This window comes from Carya illinoinensis, chromosome 1 (assembly GCF_018687715.1).
Source record: "Carya illinoinensis cultivar Pawnee chromosome 1, C.illinoinensisPawnee_v1, whole genome shotgun sequence".
NCBI lineage: Eukaryota > Viridiplantae > Streptophyta > Magnoliopsida > Fagales > Juglandaceae > Carya > Carya illinoinensis.
Genome location: NC_056752.1, coordinates 44857555 through 44871230, shown reverse-complemented (window position 1 = coordinate 44871230; position 13676 = coordinate 44857555). Strand labels below are relative to the sequence as shown.

General features: G+C 35.8%; 2 protein-coding genes across 3 annotated transcripts; both read left to right on the top strand.

Annotated features, from left to right (window-relative positions):
- The first annotated feature begins 937 nt into the window (after positions 1–937).
- On the top strand, positions 938–5889 carry LOC122276920 (probable methyltransferase PMT3). Of its 2 annotated transcripts, none has more exons than XM_043086810.1 (8): positions 938–1146; positions 2097–2542; positions 2640–2804; positions 2926–3108; positions 3322–3916; positions 4400–4512; positions 4609–4829; positions 5276–5889. In XM_043086810.1, the coding sequence occupies exons 2-8, from the start codon at positions 2264–2266 to the stop codon at positions 5595–5597; spliced, it is 1878 nt and encodes a 625-aa protein (XP_042942744.1). In that variant the 5' UTR covers positions 938–1146; positions 2097–2263; the 3' UTR covers positions 5598–5889. The 2 variants fall into 2 exon arrangements, with proteins under 2 accessions (XP_042942744.1, XP_042942748.1); XM_043086814.1 differs by having other exon boundaries at positions 938–1192.
- A 154-nt stretch (positions 5890–6043) lies between these two features.
- Positions 6044–9904, top strand: LOC122276943. Its single transcript, XM_043086832.1, has 2 exons — positions 6044–9053; positions 9143–9904. The coding sequence occupies exons 1-2, from the start codon at positions 8535–8537 to the stop codon at positions 9521–9523; spliced, it is 900 nt and encodes a 299-aa protein (XP_042942766.1). The 5' UTR covers positions 6044–8534; the 3' UTR covers positions 9524–9904.
- The last annotated feature ends 3772 nt before the right edge of the window (positions 9905–13676 follow it).

Sequence of the window (13676 nt, the reverse complement as noted above, 5' to 3'; positions counted from 1 at the left end):
TTTTGGGTTAGTTGTTACTTCTTTTCTTCTTTAGAGAAAATAAAAGGTGAAGTCGTGAGTTATAAGTATTTTTCATTTTTAAGAGAAATAAAGAATAAAGTCTTCTACTCTAATATCACAAGTGATCTTAGAGAAGAAATAAGGATCACTTTGTGCTAAAAAAGTGATGAGAAATCAAATCATGTTGAAAAATAAAAGAAATATATAATAAGAGTTCTTTTATTTATAAGTCAGTTTGAAAGATATACCATCTACATCATTATTATGATAGTATTTAATTTGTAAAAAAATTAATTTTTAAACTTTCTTTTTTCAAATTATATCATACCAAGTCAACGGTAAGAAATATATGTCATTTGCACCAACTTAAAAATAATTTTTTATTTGCTTTTTATTTTAAATATTTTTTAAACATATTTATAAAATACAAAAATATCAATATACTAATAGTTACTTATTTAATTAATAAGTAATTTTTTTTTTTAAAAATTAAATCTATGAGTGGTAAAAATGAATGGACAAAATAAAGAGACATACTAATATTATTCAAACCAAAAACATTATAAATTGATTACTTTTTCTAAGGAATCATCTTATTAATAAGAGTTTTGTCATATATAAATAAAGTCGCATATTAATTTATATATTAATACTGATTTTTTATATTTAAAATTTAAATTAATATTATTTTTAATCAAAATTATTTTTTAACTAATTATATTAAATTGATATCTATATTAATATATAATTTTCCTTTAACTAAATTTTTTCTACTAATAAATCATAAAAATAGTTAATAATTAGCAGTAAATGAATTACTAAAAAAATATTCGTGTTTGTTGACAACTGGAACGAAGCGATGGTGGTGATTAATCATTTACGACGTTGACGTAAAAGTTAAAACGCGCACGCACTGTACTACATAATGCACAGCACTAAAGTCCAGTCCCTGTCTTCCTTGCGGCAGAAAAGGAGAGAGGGGGGGAAAAAATGGATATACGAAAGCAATTTCTGAGATCTGATCTCTCCATCTTCCCCCATTGGTTTTCCTCTTATGGTGGTGGAGTAAGCAGAATCTCTATTAGCTAAGATCTCCTTTGTACCTGTCTAGTTCTTTTTCGCCCTTCAGAATACGATCCAAACCCAGTAAGCCTTTTGCTTTCTACTGCTGTTTCTTCGCGATTGTGTCCGGGTTCGTTTTGGTTAGAACTTTTTGTCTTATTGCTGGATCTGGTTGAATCGGCGTTTCTCGGTGTGGTTGATTCGGTGGTTTTTATGCTGAATTATTTGAATTTGATGATGCGATGTGGCTTTGTTTGTGGTTAATTGATTATTTGCTCTTGTTTGGGAGAGGGTGATTTTGATAAGTTTAATGAAGCTTTTCGCATTTGCATTGGTCTTTAGCCGGATCTGGGAGTTCCACTTCAATAAGTGCTATAGAGAAAGTGTCATTTTCTTTTTGGATCAATAAGTTTCTTAGCTTGGTTGTCAATTTTCTGGATGCGATCTTGGTTGGTTAACCTCAACTTGGTTTAGTACTTATTGTTTGTATTATTTTATACGGCACTTCTAATCCATAGATTTTGACTCAAAAACACAGATTGAAATCCTGAGAGACAAATTTGCAAGTTTATATGGAACTTCCTTATCATTCTTTTTTCTTTGACAGTCTGTTTCGTACCGCGGTAACGTGAGGGCGCTTCTTTGTGAGAGGACCCATCCATAGATTTTTATCAATCTGTTTTCCTAACTAATGGTGTTGTACCATTGGTTTCCGTAATTGTTTTATATCCTTTTGAACTGGTCGGATTTGGTATGGATTGGATGTGGTTTTTCATATATCTCTCATCATTTGATTAGTTGGGTCCATTTTTACTTTCCTCGTGCTTGTGTTTAGCTTCCCATTGTTAAATTAATTGTAATTCTCTTGGTTTTGATCTCAAATGTTTTCAATCATGCTGCGTGACTAAGATCTTTTGAATAATAGACAAAGTTGACATTCTTCATTTTTAAGACAGAATCAATATCTTAATTAACACTTGCATACTATGTCTGTTCGCTCTAACAATTTAGCTAATGGTTATTTGGTTGTACAGGTCCATTGTTCAATCTATGTGATTCTTCCCTGCTAAATCTAAAGGGATTCGCATCTCATTCATGTCTTTGACACAAGATAACTTCATGAAATGAGATCTGTATTGTGATCTTTTAATACATTAGTGGAAGTGAAAAGCTGTGATTGAGGAGCTTACAAACTACATAAATGATGAGGGGAAGATCTGATGGAGTGCAAAAGAAGCGTTTAATCACTTCTGTGTGTATTGTGGCAATTTTTCTTGGTTTTCTATATGTTTACTATGGATCCATTTTTGGCTCTAAAATCAACGGTACATCGGCTCTAGAATATGGCAGCAAATCTTTGAGAAGACTTGGTTCATCCTATTTGGGTGGGGATGAAGATACCGATGGCAAGCAAGAGGAATCTTCAACAAGGTTTGGCCTGGAAAACGGAGAGGATGATATGACACCAAAGAGTTTCCCTGTAAGTTCTTTTGCAGCTATAGTTGGTGTTCATCCTATTTGTTCAGGTCTGGTTGTTTTCTTAATGGTGTCCATTTGTCTACTTCTGATTTTTGAAGGTTTGTGATGATCGACATTCAGAACTAATTCCTTGCTTAGACAGAAACCTTATATACCAAATGAGGCTGAAGCTGGACTTATCTTTAATGGAGCACTATGAAAGACATTGCCCTCTTCCAGAAAGGCGGTACAACTGTTTGATTCCCCCTCCACGAGGATACAAGGTGAGGATATGCTGAGGTTGAGTGAGAGAGCAATGTTGAATATTTTGATATTTTCAAGATTGTTGCATTATGTTCCGATCTGGTAAATGTTAATTGTTCTGTTGCTATTGTAATGTTACAGGTCCCAATCAAGTGGCCGGAAAGCAGAGATCAAGTGTGGAAAGCAAACATACCTCATACTCACCTTGCACACGAGAAGTCTGACCAGAACTGGATGGTTGTAAAAGGTGAAAAGATTGTATTTCCTGGTGGAGGTACTCATTTTCACTATGGAGCTGATAAGTACATTGCTTCAATTGCAAATGTAAGACAACTGCTTGCCTATACTGAATACCTTTTGCAAAGTACTCTTTTGAATTTGTAGGCCATATAGAAGTGTGCGCAATTCCTTTGGTGTGCATTGCGTATGGCTAAAGTGCTCCTCTGTTCAGATCTTGCTGTTTCAGTGTTTCTCTATATCAGTTTTTTTGTATTTCTTGGATGAAGAAATAATCCTACATCTGGCTCCATTTTGCAGATGCTCAAGTTTCCGAAGGACAAAATTAATAATGAAGGAAAACTAAGAACAGTTCTTGACGTTGGTTGTGGTGTTGCTAGTTTTGGAGCTTATCTTCTTTCATCTGATGTTATAACGATGTCCTTAGCACCAAATGATGTGCATCAAAACCAAATTCAGTTCGCCCTGGAAAGAGGAATTCCTGCATATCTTGGTGTTTTGGGAACCAAGAGGCTCCCTTACCCTAGCAGATCTTTTGAACTTGCTCACTGTTCTCGTTGTAGGATCGATTGGCTTCAGAGGGATGGAATTCTTCTTCTTGAGCTAGATAGATTGCTCAGACCAGGGGGCTATTTTGCCTACTCATCTCCAGAGGCATATGCCCAGGATGAAGAGGATCTTAGAATATGGAGAGAGATGAGTGCCCTTGTGGGACGCATGTGTTGGACAATAGCTGTAAAGAGAAACCAAACTGTTATTTGGCAAAAGCCTCTAACAAATGACTGTTATATGGAAAGAGAACCTGGTACTCTCCCTCCTCTTTGCCAGTCTGGTGATGATCCAGATAAAGTTTGGGGTGTGTCAATGGAAGCATGCATCACACCATACTCTGATCGTGAGTGTTTTCTTCAATGTTTTTCAAGTATAATTTGTTTGCTTTCTTCACTGTTGGAAGTTGTTACCAGAATGTTGATATTTTTTAATTGGAGATTACAAATCTATCATGATGCCAACTATCATAGTGATAACTTCATAAATTTTATCAAGGCACAAATGTAAAGCCATCCAGTAGTAAAGAGCTCCACCACTGTCTTCACACTACCCCCAATGAAGCAGTAGATAATTAACAGTTTCTCCATTCCTCTTTCACATGCAACACCAATTTATCAGTATGTGGACGATTTGGATAGGGAGAAATGGTCGCACCATCACGGCATTGAGTTATCTACTTTCAAGTTGGGACTATAGTTTTTGTGTAGTTTTTGTGTTTGGTAACTTTTCTCCTTCTTCTATTGTTAGAATGTAAAAGCTCGCTGAGACACTGTTTTTGAAATAGCTTTAATAGGGTGCTAACTGAAATTTTGCTTGGTTTCATCAGATGATCATAGAGTTAAGGGGAGTGGACTGGCTCCTTGGCCATCTAGGCTAACTGCTCCTCCTCCTCGACTTGCTGACTTTGGCTATTCAAAGGAAATGTTTGAAAAGGACACGGTAATTAATTGGCAGCACTCATCTACTTCTTTTTTATCGTTAGTTATTCTGTACTGCTAATGTGGTGGGCTTGTGCATTGCTGGTAACTGGTATAGGAAGTCTGGCAACAGAGGGTTGGGAGTTATTGGAATCTCTTGAGTCCAAAGATTTCATCAAACACACTAAGGAATGTGATGGACATGAAGACAAACATGGGTTCGTTTGCAGCTGCTCTGAAGGACAAGGATGTTTGGGTGATGAATGTTGTCCCTGAAGATGGACCGAACACACTTAAGCTGATCTATGACAGAGGCCTTATAGGCACTGTTCACGACTGGTATGCATACTGATTTCTGAAAGATAATCTTGAGATTATTTGTTTAGCAAGTAATGCGTTGCTCTGTCTTATAATGGATTGTTATATTTGGACTGATTATATAAGATAGTTTTCCTGGGCAATATTTGGAGTTCGATTAATACACTTGCAAGATTTGGGGAGTGAAGTAGATCCATTTAGGGAGTGAGATAAGTATTCGCTCCCAGAAAAGTGACGGCAACCATTTAGGGAGTGAGATAAGTATTCGCACCCAGAAAAGTGATGGCAATTGGTAATTGACTTCAAGTTTCGCATGCCTTGAGACAAGTTTTTCGATATATATATATTTTTAAATTTTATCGGCTTTTCATTCTAGAAGTCATGGTCCATAGATTCCTGAAGAATCAGATGAAGTTTGGAGGTGGTTGATTTCGACTTTTGATGTACCGTAAAATCTGTTTCAACAGGTGCCAAGCATTTTCAACATACCCCAGAACTTATGATCTACTCCATGCTTGGACTGTCTTTTCTGACATTGAGAAGAGAGATTGTAGTCCTGAAGATTTGCTGATTGAGATGGATCGTATGGTTAGGCCTACGGGTTTCATAATAATCCGTGACAAGCTCTCAGTGATAAATTTTATAAAGAAGTATTTAGTGCCATTGCACTGGGAAGCAGTGGCGACATCTGATTCCAGTTCAGATTCAGACCAGGATGGGGATGACATTGTGTTTGTTATTCAGAAGAAAATGTGGCTGACAAGTGAAAGCCTCAGGGATTCAGAATAGGACAAGGGTGCCTCTATGTTCCCTGTTTCTCATTGAAGTCTCTGCTGCTCCAGGGGATTATTACAAGGATTGTCCCGAGTAGTCATGCAGAAAACAAATCTATTTTGTAGCATTAAATGATGTTTACTTCATTTTTTACACTCCCTTTTTCTATAATGATTTAGTTGATAAGCCATAGACTCCCAGCATCTATAGGCTATTCTTCATTTTTTTTGTTCTGGGCATTATGTAAACTATTTCAGCTCTATTGAGTGATGACTAAAACAAAGATGTGCTTCTGAAGTTTGTAGAATTTGTGGTTTCATCATGTCGTCAATCGAATATTTTGCTTGCCCAATTTTATCCCATATTAGAGCATCCCCATCCCGTTCTGCATCTCACCCCCATCCTTATAATTTGGGAAAAAATTATGGGATTTGGCTCAAAAACCCTCTCCATCCTGTTCTCCAAAATGGGGATGAAAATTAGGGGTGCTACAGGAGGTCCCCATATTTGAGGACTCACTGTACATCCGCATCGCTCTCTCGCCCCAACGGTTGCCCCTTCCAGCCTGCGTCTTCTTCTCCCCCCCTCCCTCGCAACGCAGCACAGCCGGATTCTGCCCTCCTCAACTGTAAGTGCTATTTTATTCTCTGATTTGGCTTTGTTTTTCTTTTGGGTTTCCCTGTTTTGTCCGAATCGCTTTTTGTTGGAGGAACCAAGGAGTATTTGGAAGATTGACTGTATATTGATTGGAATGAAATTATGGTATTTTTCCCCGTGGGATGCTGTATAAATTTGTTTTTGATTGACTATATATTGTTTGAAATGAAAATTAAGCAGTACCCATGTATTGCTTCTATTGTCGGTGCTGATTTTAGTTTTGGAGCTCTCTCTTTTTTTGGTATTCGATTCGGTTGAGAAAGTTAAACCCAATCCAGATTTGGGTTTGTTTTCTTCTTCTGTTACATCATGTGCTGAAACATTTGTGATCGAGGGGTGCTGCCATTTCGTTGATTTGGGGTCTATTGATAATTTTGGATTCTGGGCTTTCTTTTTAGAAAAGTTTTCAAGGGATGAATACAAGTACAGGTGCATTTTAATCGCAATTAACTAGGAACCTAATATTTCCCTTTTGTGATTTTCATTTATTGTAAGTTCAAATTTTGGATTCTTGTCTGCGATTGTATTTTTTCCATCCTGGGTATCATAAGCTTGTTGAAGGGAAAGGTAACCTACTTCACTTTCTGGTGTTTTATGTGTAAATTGGATGGGACTCAGTTTGTGTTTGAGAGATCTGTTCTGTTGTTTGTTCCGAATTTCATCTTTGTCTCATCTATATGCCATCATAACCATAGGAGAATCATTAAGATCTGACCCTTTCTGGCTTTGTCCTGCTTTGTGGCTTTGTCCTACTTTGTGGCTTTGTCAATTTTTGAGTAATCCCGTTTCATTGATTTATTTTCCTGGTTTTTTTTGGGTTATGAATTGCTTCCCTTCTTTCTTTGCTTGTATGCATTGTGATATGGACATGGGAGAGCACCATTCTGCGATATTTCCATGGAATATTAAGGAGTAATTATTTGTGAATGCTACCATATCTCTCTTTTTTTTGCTATGGATGCTCGAGAGGCTGGCGCTTTCCATTCAAAGTCTCAAATATCCTAGTTTGCCTGTATACATTTGGTCTATTACTTTTTTCCTTATTGCTTTGAATTGAATTGGTTGTTTCATTGCATGTTTAAATTGATATGAAAAATTCTGCTCTTACAGATGGGGATCCCACGACAAATTCTGCTCTTACTTTTTAAAATCTCTTCTATTATAGTTGATGTCATTGATGACCATATAATTGTTGAATATCACGGTGATGTTTGAAGTTTTTCTATACAGTTACCTTGTTTGAACACAGATCTATATATAACATCTATCTATATATAATATCTTTTTCTTTATGGTATGGCCTGACCTATTGCGTATGACAGGCAAGCTTTGTAGCTTGTTCTGTTAGAGCTATGGTATTTTTTTTTGGTTAAAGGTAGGATTGTTTGGGAAGGACACAAGGTATTGTTTTTTATTAACTAGTGGTTGAAAAACACTGGTCTTCATGTTTTTAATTTTGTGAATATGAGTGGATAGACCTTCTTACCGTGGCTGTACTGGCCAGATACCATTTTATATCTTTGTGGATGAATATATTTGAGTTCATCTATATTAACAAATATTTGAGTTCTCTTTTTTCCTCAAAGATTAACAAATAGTTCTGTCTAAAATTTCCTTTTTTTAGTGGTTGTTATTTAGTGGTTGTTATTAGGGTTTTTATTTTATTTTTATATGTCTCTTTTTTGTTTTTGTTTTTATCTCTTTCATGTGGGACACAGACTATGAATTTCCCTTTTTTTGTTGGTTATTGAGTAATTTTTTCGTTGTTGTTTGGTCATTTGTAGTGTTTCGTGTCATTCGGGGGAGGGGGGAATATAATTAGGCTGTGATGATGGGGTTAATTCAGAAGTGTAATTGGGGCCCCATCGATATGGCGGGGTAATTTTCACCCGAATCGCCATATTGCAGTTTGTGGTACATACCACAAAAGGCAATCGGGGTTCGGGTGAGATTTTGCAGCCATTCGATGTTGGGCTTATTGCTTACACATGATGTCAATATTTACACCATTCTGAACCTTTATAATTATTTATATATTCGATATATTATTAAATCGGATGGGGATGCTCGTATTTTTGGTTATTTTGTTTTGCATGTTGTTTGGTATCTTGATTTAATTTGGTTTAATTATGTGTAAACTAAACCATAAGGCTGTGATGATGACAACCGTTTGTGGGGATCATGTGAAATAAATGGTCATTTCCCTAATGGCTAGGTAATCAGGACGGCCAATAAGTATTGGCAACCGGTTGTAGCAGCTATCAGTCGGTGGCCAATTTTCCAAGATCATACCAAATGGTTTATGAGCCATCCACCCGGACTAACACCCCAAACTTTACAAGTTTCGTTTCTAACATTTTCAATGCGTTTTTAGCGATGGATTCACAAGACTCTGGACATATGTTCTTCACGAATCTCTTAAGTCAAGATCCTCAACTCGACCCCACTTATGGTGGGCAAAGTGGATCATCTCCAATGACCCTTGGTGACTCTTCACCCCTACCCCCTAATGAGCCTATCGGCAATAGGAAATCAGTGAGGGGTGCAAATTTCAACTTCGAAGAAGACAAGTTACTTGTCTCGGCATGGTTAAATTGTAGCCTTGTTGCTGTTCAGGGAACAGATCAAAAACACTCCCAACTTTGGGAGAAAATTTATGAGTACTTCCAGCAATTTAAGGAAACCACAAATGACCGGACAATAAAGTCTTTAATTCATCGGTGGTCGGTTATCCAAAAGGCCACAAACAAATTTTGTGTGAAACTAGCCCAAGTTGAAGGGTTAAATCAAAGTGGCATGATCGAACAAGATAAGGTAGAATTTCCAAATTATTACTTCAATAATTGTCGTTTAATTTCTCGTTTGTGACATTGGTTTAATATTTTAAATTTTTCCCATGCAAGTTTGAGAAGGCGAAGCTAATGTACCAATCACTCGAGAAATGCTCATTTCAGTTCGAGCATTATTGGCACCTGTTGAAGGACCAACCTAAGTGGATTTGGCGCGCCACAAAGGAGGATCCAAAGCGGAGGAAGACGATGTCCCCATCCCCGACCCCAACTCGATGTTCTGACGCTGCAGTTGATTCAGTTTTTGATATCGACGCGGATCAAATGCATGCTCATGAAGTTATCGAGCCCGACCGACCAATTGGAAGGAAAGCTGAGAAAGGAAAACGAAAGGCCCAAGGCAGGCAAGCAGAGGAGAATTTCCAACTCAGGAAGATGAAATATACTCTTTTGGAGGAGTCACGCGCTCAGGAGAAAAGAATTTTATCGCCTTAAAGCCGAGAAGATGGAGTATGACAAGGAGGCAGAGGCCAGAAAATTACAACTTGAGGATGAAAGATTGAGGTTGGAGGCCGAGAAGATGTCGCTTGATCGAGAAAAAGAGCTCAGTAAAATCCGGCAAGAGGACGAATGGCTGCGGTTGGAGGCTGAGAAAGTGGAGATCGCGAAGAAGGAATCAGATCAGCGCATCATGATGATGGATGTGAGTGTCATGCCAGAAATGCAGCGGCTTTATTTCCAGCAACTCCAGAGAGAAATCATGGCAAGACGCATTAGAGATGCCAATTTGGATTGATTATTTATGATCATGTTATTTATTTTATGTTTGGGACAATTATGTTTGGGACAATTATTTTATGAAGCGGGTCTTGATTATTTTTTATTTTGCATGCAATACGAGCGCGGGTCTTCGTTACCATTAATTAAAAAAGACAGAAAATATTACTATTTCATCCAAATAAAAAATTTTATCATCAATACGTGACTACGGATCTTCATTAGAGAAATTGATATTAAGTACTCTTCTAATTAAATTTGCCATTACGTTAGAAAATTCACTAATTAAAAATATAATTATATTTTTATAATACGAATTAGTATTTAAAAAAAAATACTGTATTGGATAGTCAAAATCTCCAATAAATATTTAGTAGAATTTGATATTTGGAAAAAAAAGATAATAAGACAAAAGAGTTAGTAGTTAAGATTGTAAATGGAAGAGAAAGAAAAAAGTAATAAAAAAATTTTTAGAAATAGGGATGGGGAATGGGATGTAGGAGGTTTTTAGAAGATAAACAAATTTTAGGGAATAATTTGAAAAAATGAGTATTTGAGTTAAATTATAGGGATGAGGATGGGGAACCCAATGGGGATGCTCTTATAGCAATTGTCCAATTGGCCCCGTTTGGAAAACACATTTTGTAACAGCATGTACTTTTTCCTCGTTAATTGGATAGTATCTAGCTTATGCATTCCTTCAGAATTATGGCTAATGCATCATCAACAACTTGTGCGTTGAGAATGAAATATGATGATGTTTTTACTCTAGAAAGTCCGGACATGTTTGTTATTGAAGTGCCTTCAACTTCGGCATACACCCCTTGTAAATTGTAATTGCTAGCTTGAACAGAAGACCCTGAGCAAGCCAAAACTAGCCATGAAAGAGCAAGGAAATAGGTCATTGTAGAGTAGAAACATGATAGCAGCCAACGGCATATGGGCCAAATGACACTGTCCTGATCTTTAGTGACTATGAAGTTCGAGAACCCCACCCCCCCTAGAGCTCTATTGTCCTCTTCAAAATTGCCCAACAAAAGAAAAAGAAAAAAAACAAGGATTCAGAGTAGCATTCCCCATCACAGGGGGTAACGGCTCGCCATTTGGCTGGCTGTTCTATAAAAGGTTACAATTTTCACAGCAGGTGCAATTTTCTAAAGATGTAAACACCGGTAAGTGTCAGGGGCTCGAGTGGGCATTTCTTCCCTTCCAAGCAGAACAAGTTCTGGCCTCTCTCTGTTTCTAATGCAATGGTTCGTTAACATCCAGATTCCATACACCCATTTTTCTGTTGCCGACATCTATAATGTTGGATTATTTTTCCTTCAGCCAGACACATTGAACCCAATATCCGAGCCCTCTCAACACGAAAACATAGATCCTATAATTTCTCGGTTGTTGTTCCTTTGTACAAAAATGAACATGAACTTATTCTCGGAGAGCATTACATGTGTGTGCGTCTTTCTGCCATTCAAATGGTTACATCTTTGTTATAAAAAATAAAAATAAAAATAAAAATTATTACTTCTTTCGTAAGGAGCTGAAGCCTCATGTGTAACTGGATTGAATGCCAAATTAGATAGCTCTTAAAACTCTGGTCACTCAGAAGTTTAAATTTTAAACGATGATGGATTTGATTTAAATTTTTAAATTCCTTTTTACTTACAAGGCGGTGTAGTAAGATAATAAGATATATCCTTCACGTTGTTGACATGTCAAATTAAACACACCTTGCACACTAACTTACAAATTTCTTTGATTCATAACACAAACAACATAAGTTTTGTCAAACAACATGGCACAAACATCTATCACTATTGACAATTAGGCTTCATTTGGTTACACAGTTAAAATAAAATAAAATAAAATATGATATTTTGAACAGTAATAAAATTTTTAAGTTAAGATGAGATTAGATGATTTATAAAAAAGTATATGTTTAGATAGTGAGATAAGATAATTTTTATTTTTTAGGATTTGATAAATGGGTAGGTCCCACCAATAATTGAAAATCATTTAATAATTATTGGGTAATAGTTATGAATATATTAATAAAAATTAATACTTATTATTAATTAAAAAATATGTAAATATAAACAAACTTAAATCCCATTTTTTTTTTGTTGGCCGAAATTACTCTATCTTTCCAAAAATTAAATTTTCTTTGTTAAAAGATATTATTCTAATTATGATCTATTTATTTTTTTATATGTAGAAAACTCGAAATTTTTTATTCTAATTAGAATAAATTTGATTATTGTAATAGATAATTTTATGTATTAAGAATACTGTTAAGAGTCACGGAACAATTCGACTTGTTCCTGAATATGACTATTTTTTATTTTTTATTTTTCTCATTCAATTTTTTATATTCTTAAATATTATTTTTAAAACAAAATTTATAATATCACTTAAAAAAAAATTTACTTAATCACTAAGTTAAAAAAATGAAAAAAGAAATTGGGTAGACTTTTCTGATGTATTAAAAGTGCGGTGGGGATGGCGTTGGTTTCACTGGTTAGCTGGGGAAATGGAGGGTTTTGGACAGAGCGGGAGAGGCGTGAATAGAGAGGAACACAATTCGAAATGGGATGTGAAAGGAAAAAAAAAAAAAAAAAAAAAAGGAACGTGGGAAGCACTGATGAAGAAGACAAATTTTTTTTTTTTTAAATGTTGAATGTCTTTTTTACTGTTTTATGTCAGACAATCATTACAGTAGTTAAAAAATAAAAAATGAGATAAAATTTTATATTCTACTATTTAGACAGCAGGTGAAACATACTGTACAACTCAGATGAAATAATTTAGAGCATTGCAATACAGTACCTCTATACCTAACATATTAATATAAAATAATAGAAGATAAAATAATAAATTTATATTTTTTTAATGATATAAAAAAATGTAAAATTGCTGTATAGATTTGCTGAATAATTTATATCTAATCTGGTAATCCAGACCGAGGCTTCGAGTAATGGAAGGGGTCTAGTCGACGAATTCATGTCCAAGATCGACATAAAATTCCTTTGAGTCGATAAGTCCCACAAATGGATTGCTGAACATGGGTTCCCTGGTTCCAAGGGAATCCACACCCTACCCAAGTTGCCTTGCCTTTGTCGTGGGGCTAGCCTTTTCCAAATCTTATCCTTTCGGGTTTTGCTCAAATGCTCAGATAACTTGAAATAAGTTGAGGTTTTTTTTTTTTTTTCATTATGAATTAATAAATTAAAATAATAAAGTGAATTTTATAGAACTTATTTAAGATAAATTTAAATATATTTAGATATTAAGATGAATTTAGATATATTTATAAAAAATTTAAAAAGATTGTTGATCCCACGTGATAAGGATGTGTTGAGTTAAAAAAGTTATGAGTCTCACATGTAAAGAGATTTTAAGTTAAATAATGTTTAAAGTATTGGCATTGATTTCATCAAAAACCTAGCCAAATGTAAAATATGATGAATTTACTCAAAACATAGCTACATTGGATTAGCCAAATGAATGTACGAGAAGTTTTGAACTACAGTAAAAGTATGGGTTGCTTTAAATTTAAATGGTTACTGTTCACCTATCAGAGATGTATTTTATTCAAGTTTAATCCCCTGCTCTAGTTGCCAACAGTGTGGCTGTCAAAACCCCAAGGCAGGAGGCCACGGGCCATGCCTTGACTAGCACCTGCCTGTGCCAGGACAGCACGCCAGCAGCACTGTTGGCATCACTTGATTGCCCACAGATCGAGCCCTTGGTGAATGCTAGGCCACGGTCACCCTCTATCAGGTAGCGAACAGTCAGCGCGCGCATGCAAGCGAGGTTGTCACACCATACTCAGCGCATGGCTAGACTGCATGCATGCCTAGTGCGCGTGCGC

Bases quoted from the DNA above. Each gene is read 5' to 3' on its own strand.
- LOC122276920 (XM_043086810.1), top strand. From the start codon at position 2,264: ATGATGAGGGGAAGATCTGATGGAGTGCAAAAGAAGCGTTTAATCACT. The intron at 3,109-3,321 runs GTAAGACAACTG...TCCATTTTGCAG, and splicing joins ACATTGCTTCAATTGCAAAT to ATGCTCAAGTTTCCGAAGGA. The intron at 4,830-5,275 runs GTATGCATACTG...CTGTTTCAACAG, and splicing joins ATAGGCACTGTTCACGACTG to GTGCCAAGCATTTTCAACAT.
- LOC122276943 (XM_043086832.1), top strand. From the start codon at position 8,535: ATGGTTTATGAGCCATCCACCCGGACTAACACCCCAAACTTTACAAGT. The intron at 9,054-9,142 runs GTAGAATTTCCA...TTCCCATGCAAG, and splicing joins GCATGATCGAACAAGATAAG to TTTGAGAAGGCGAAGCTAAT.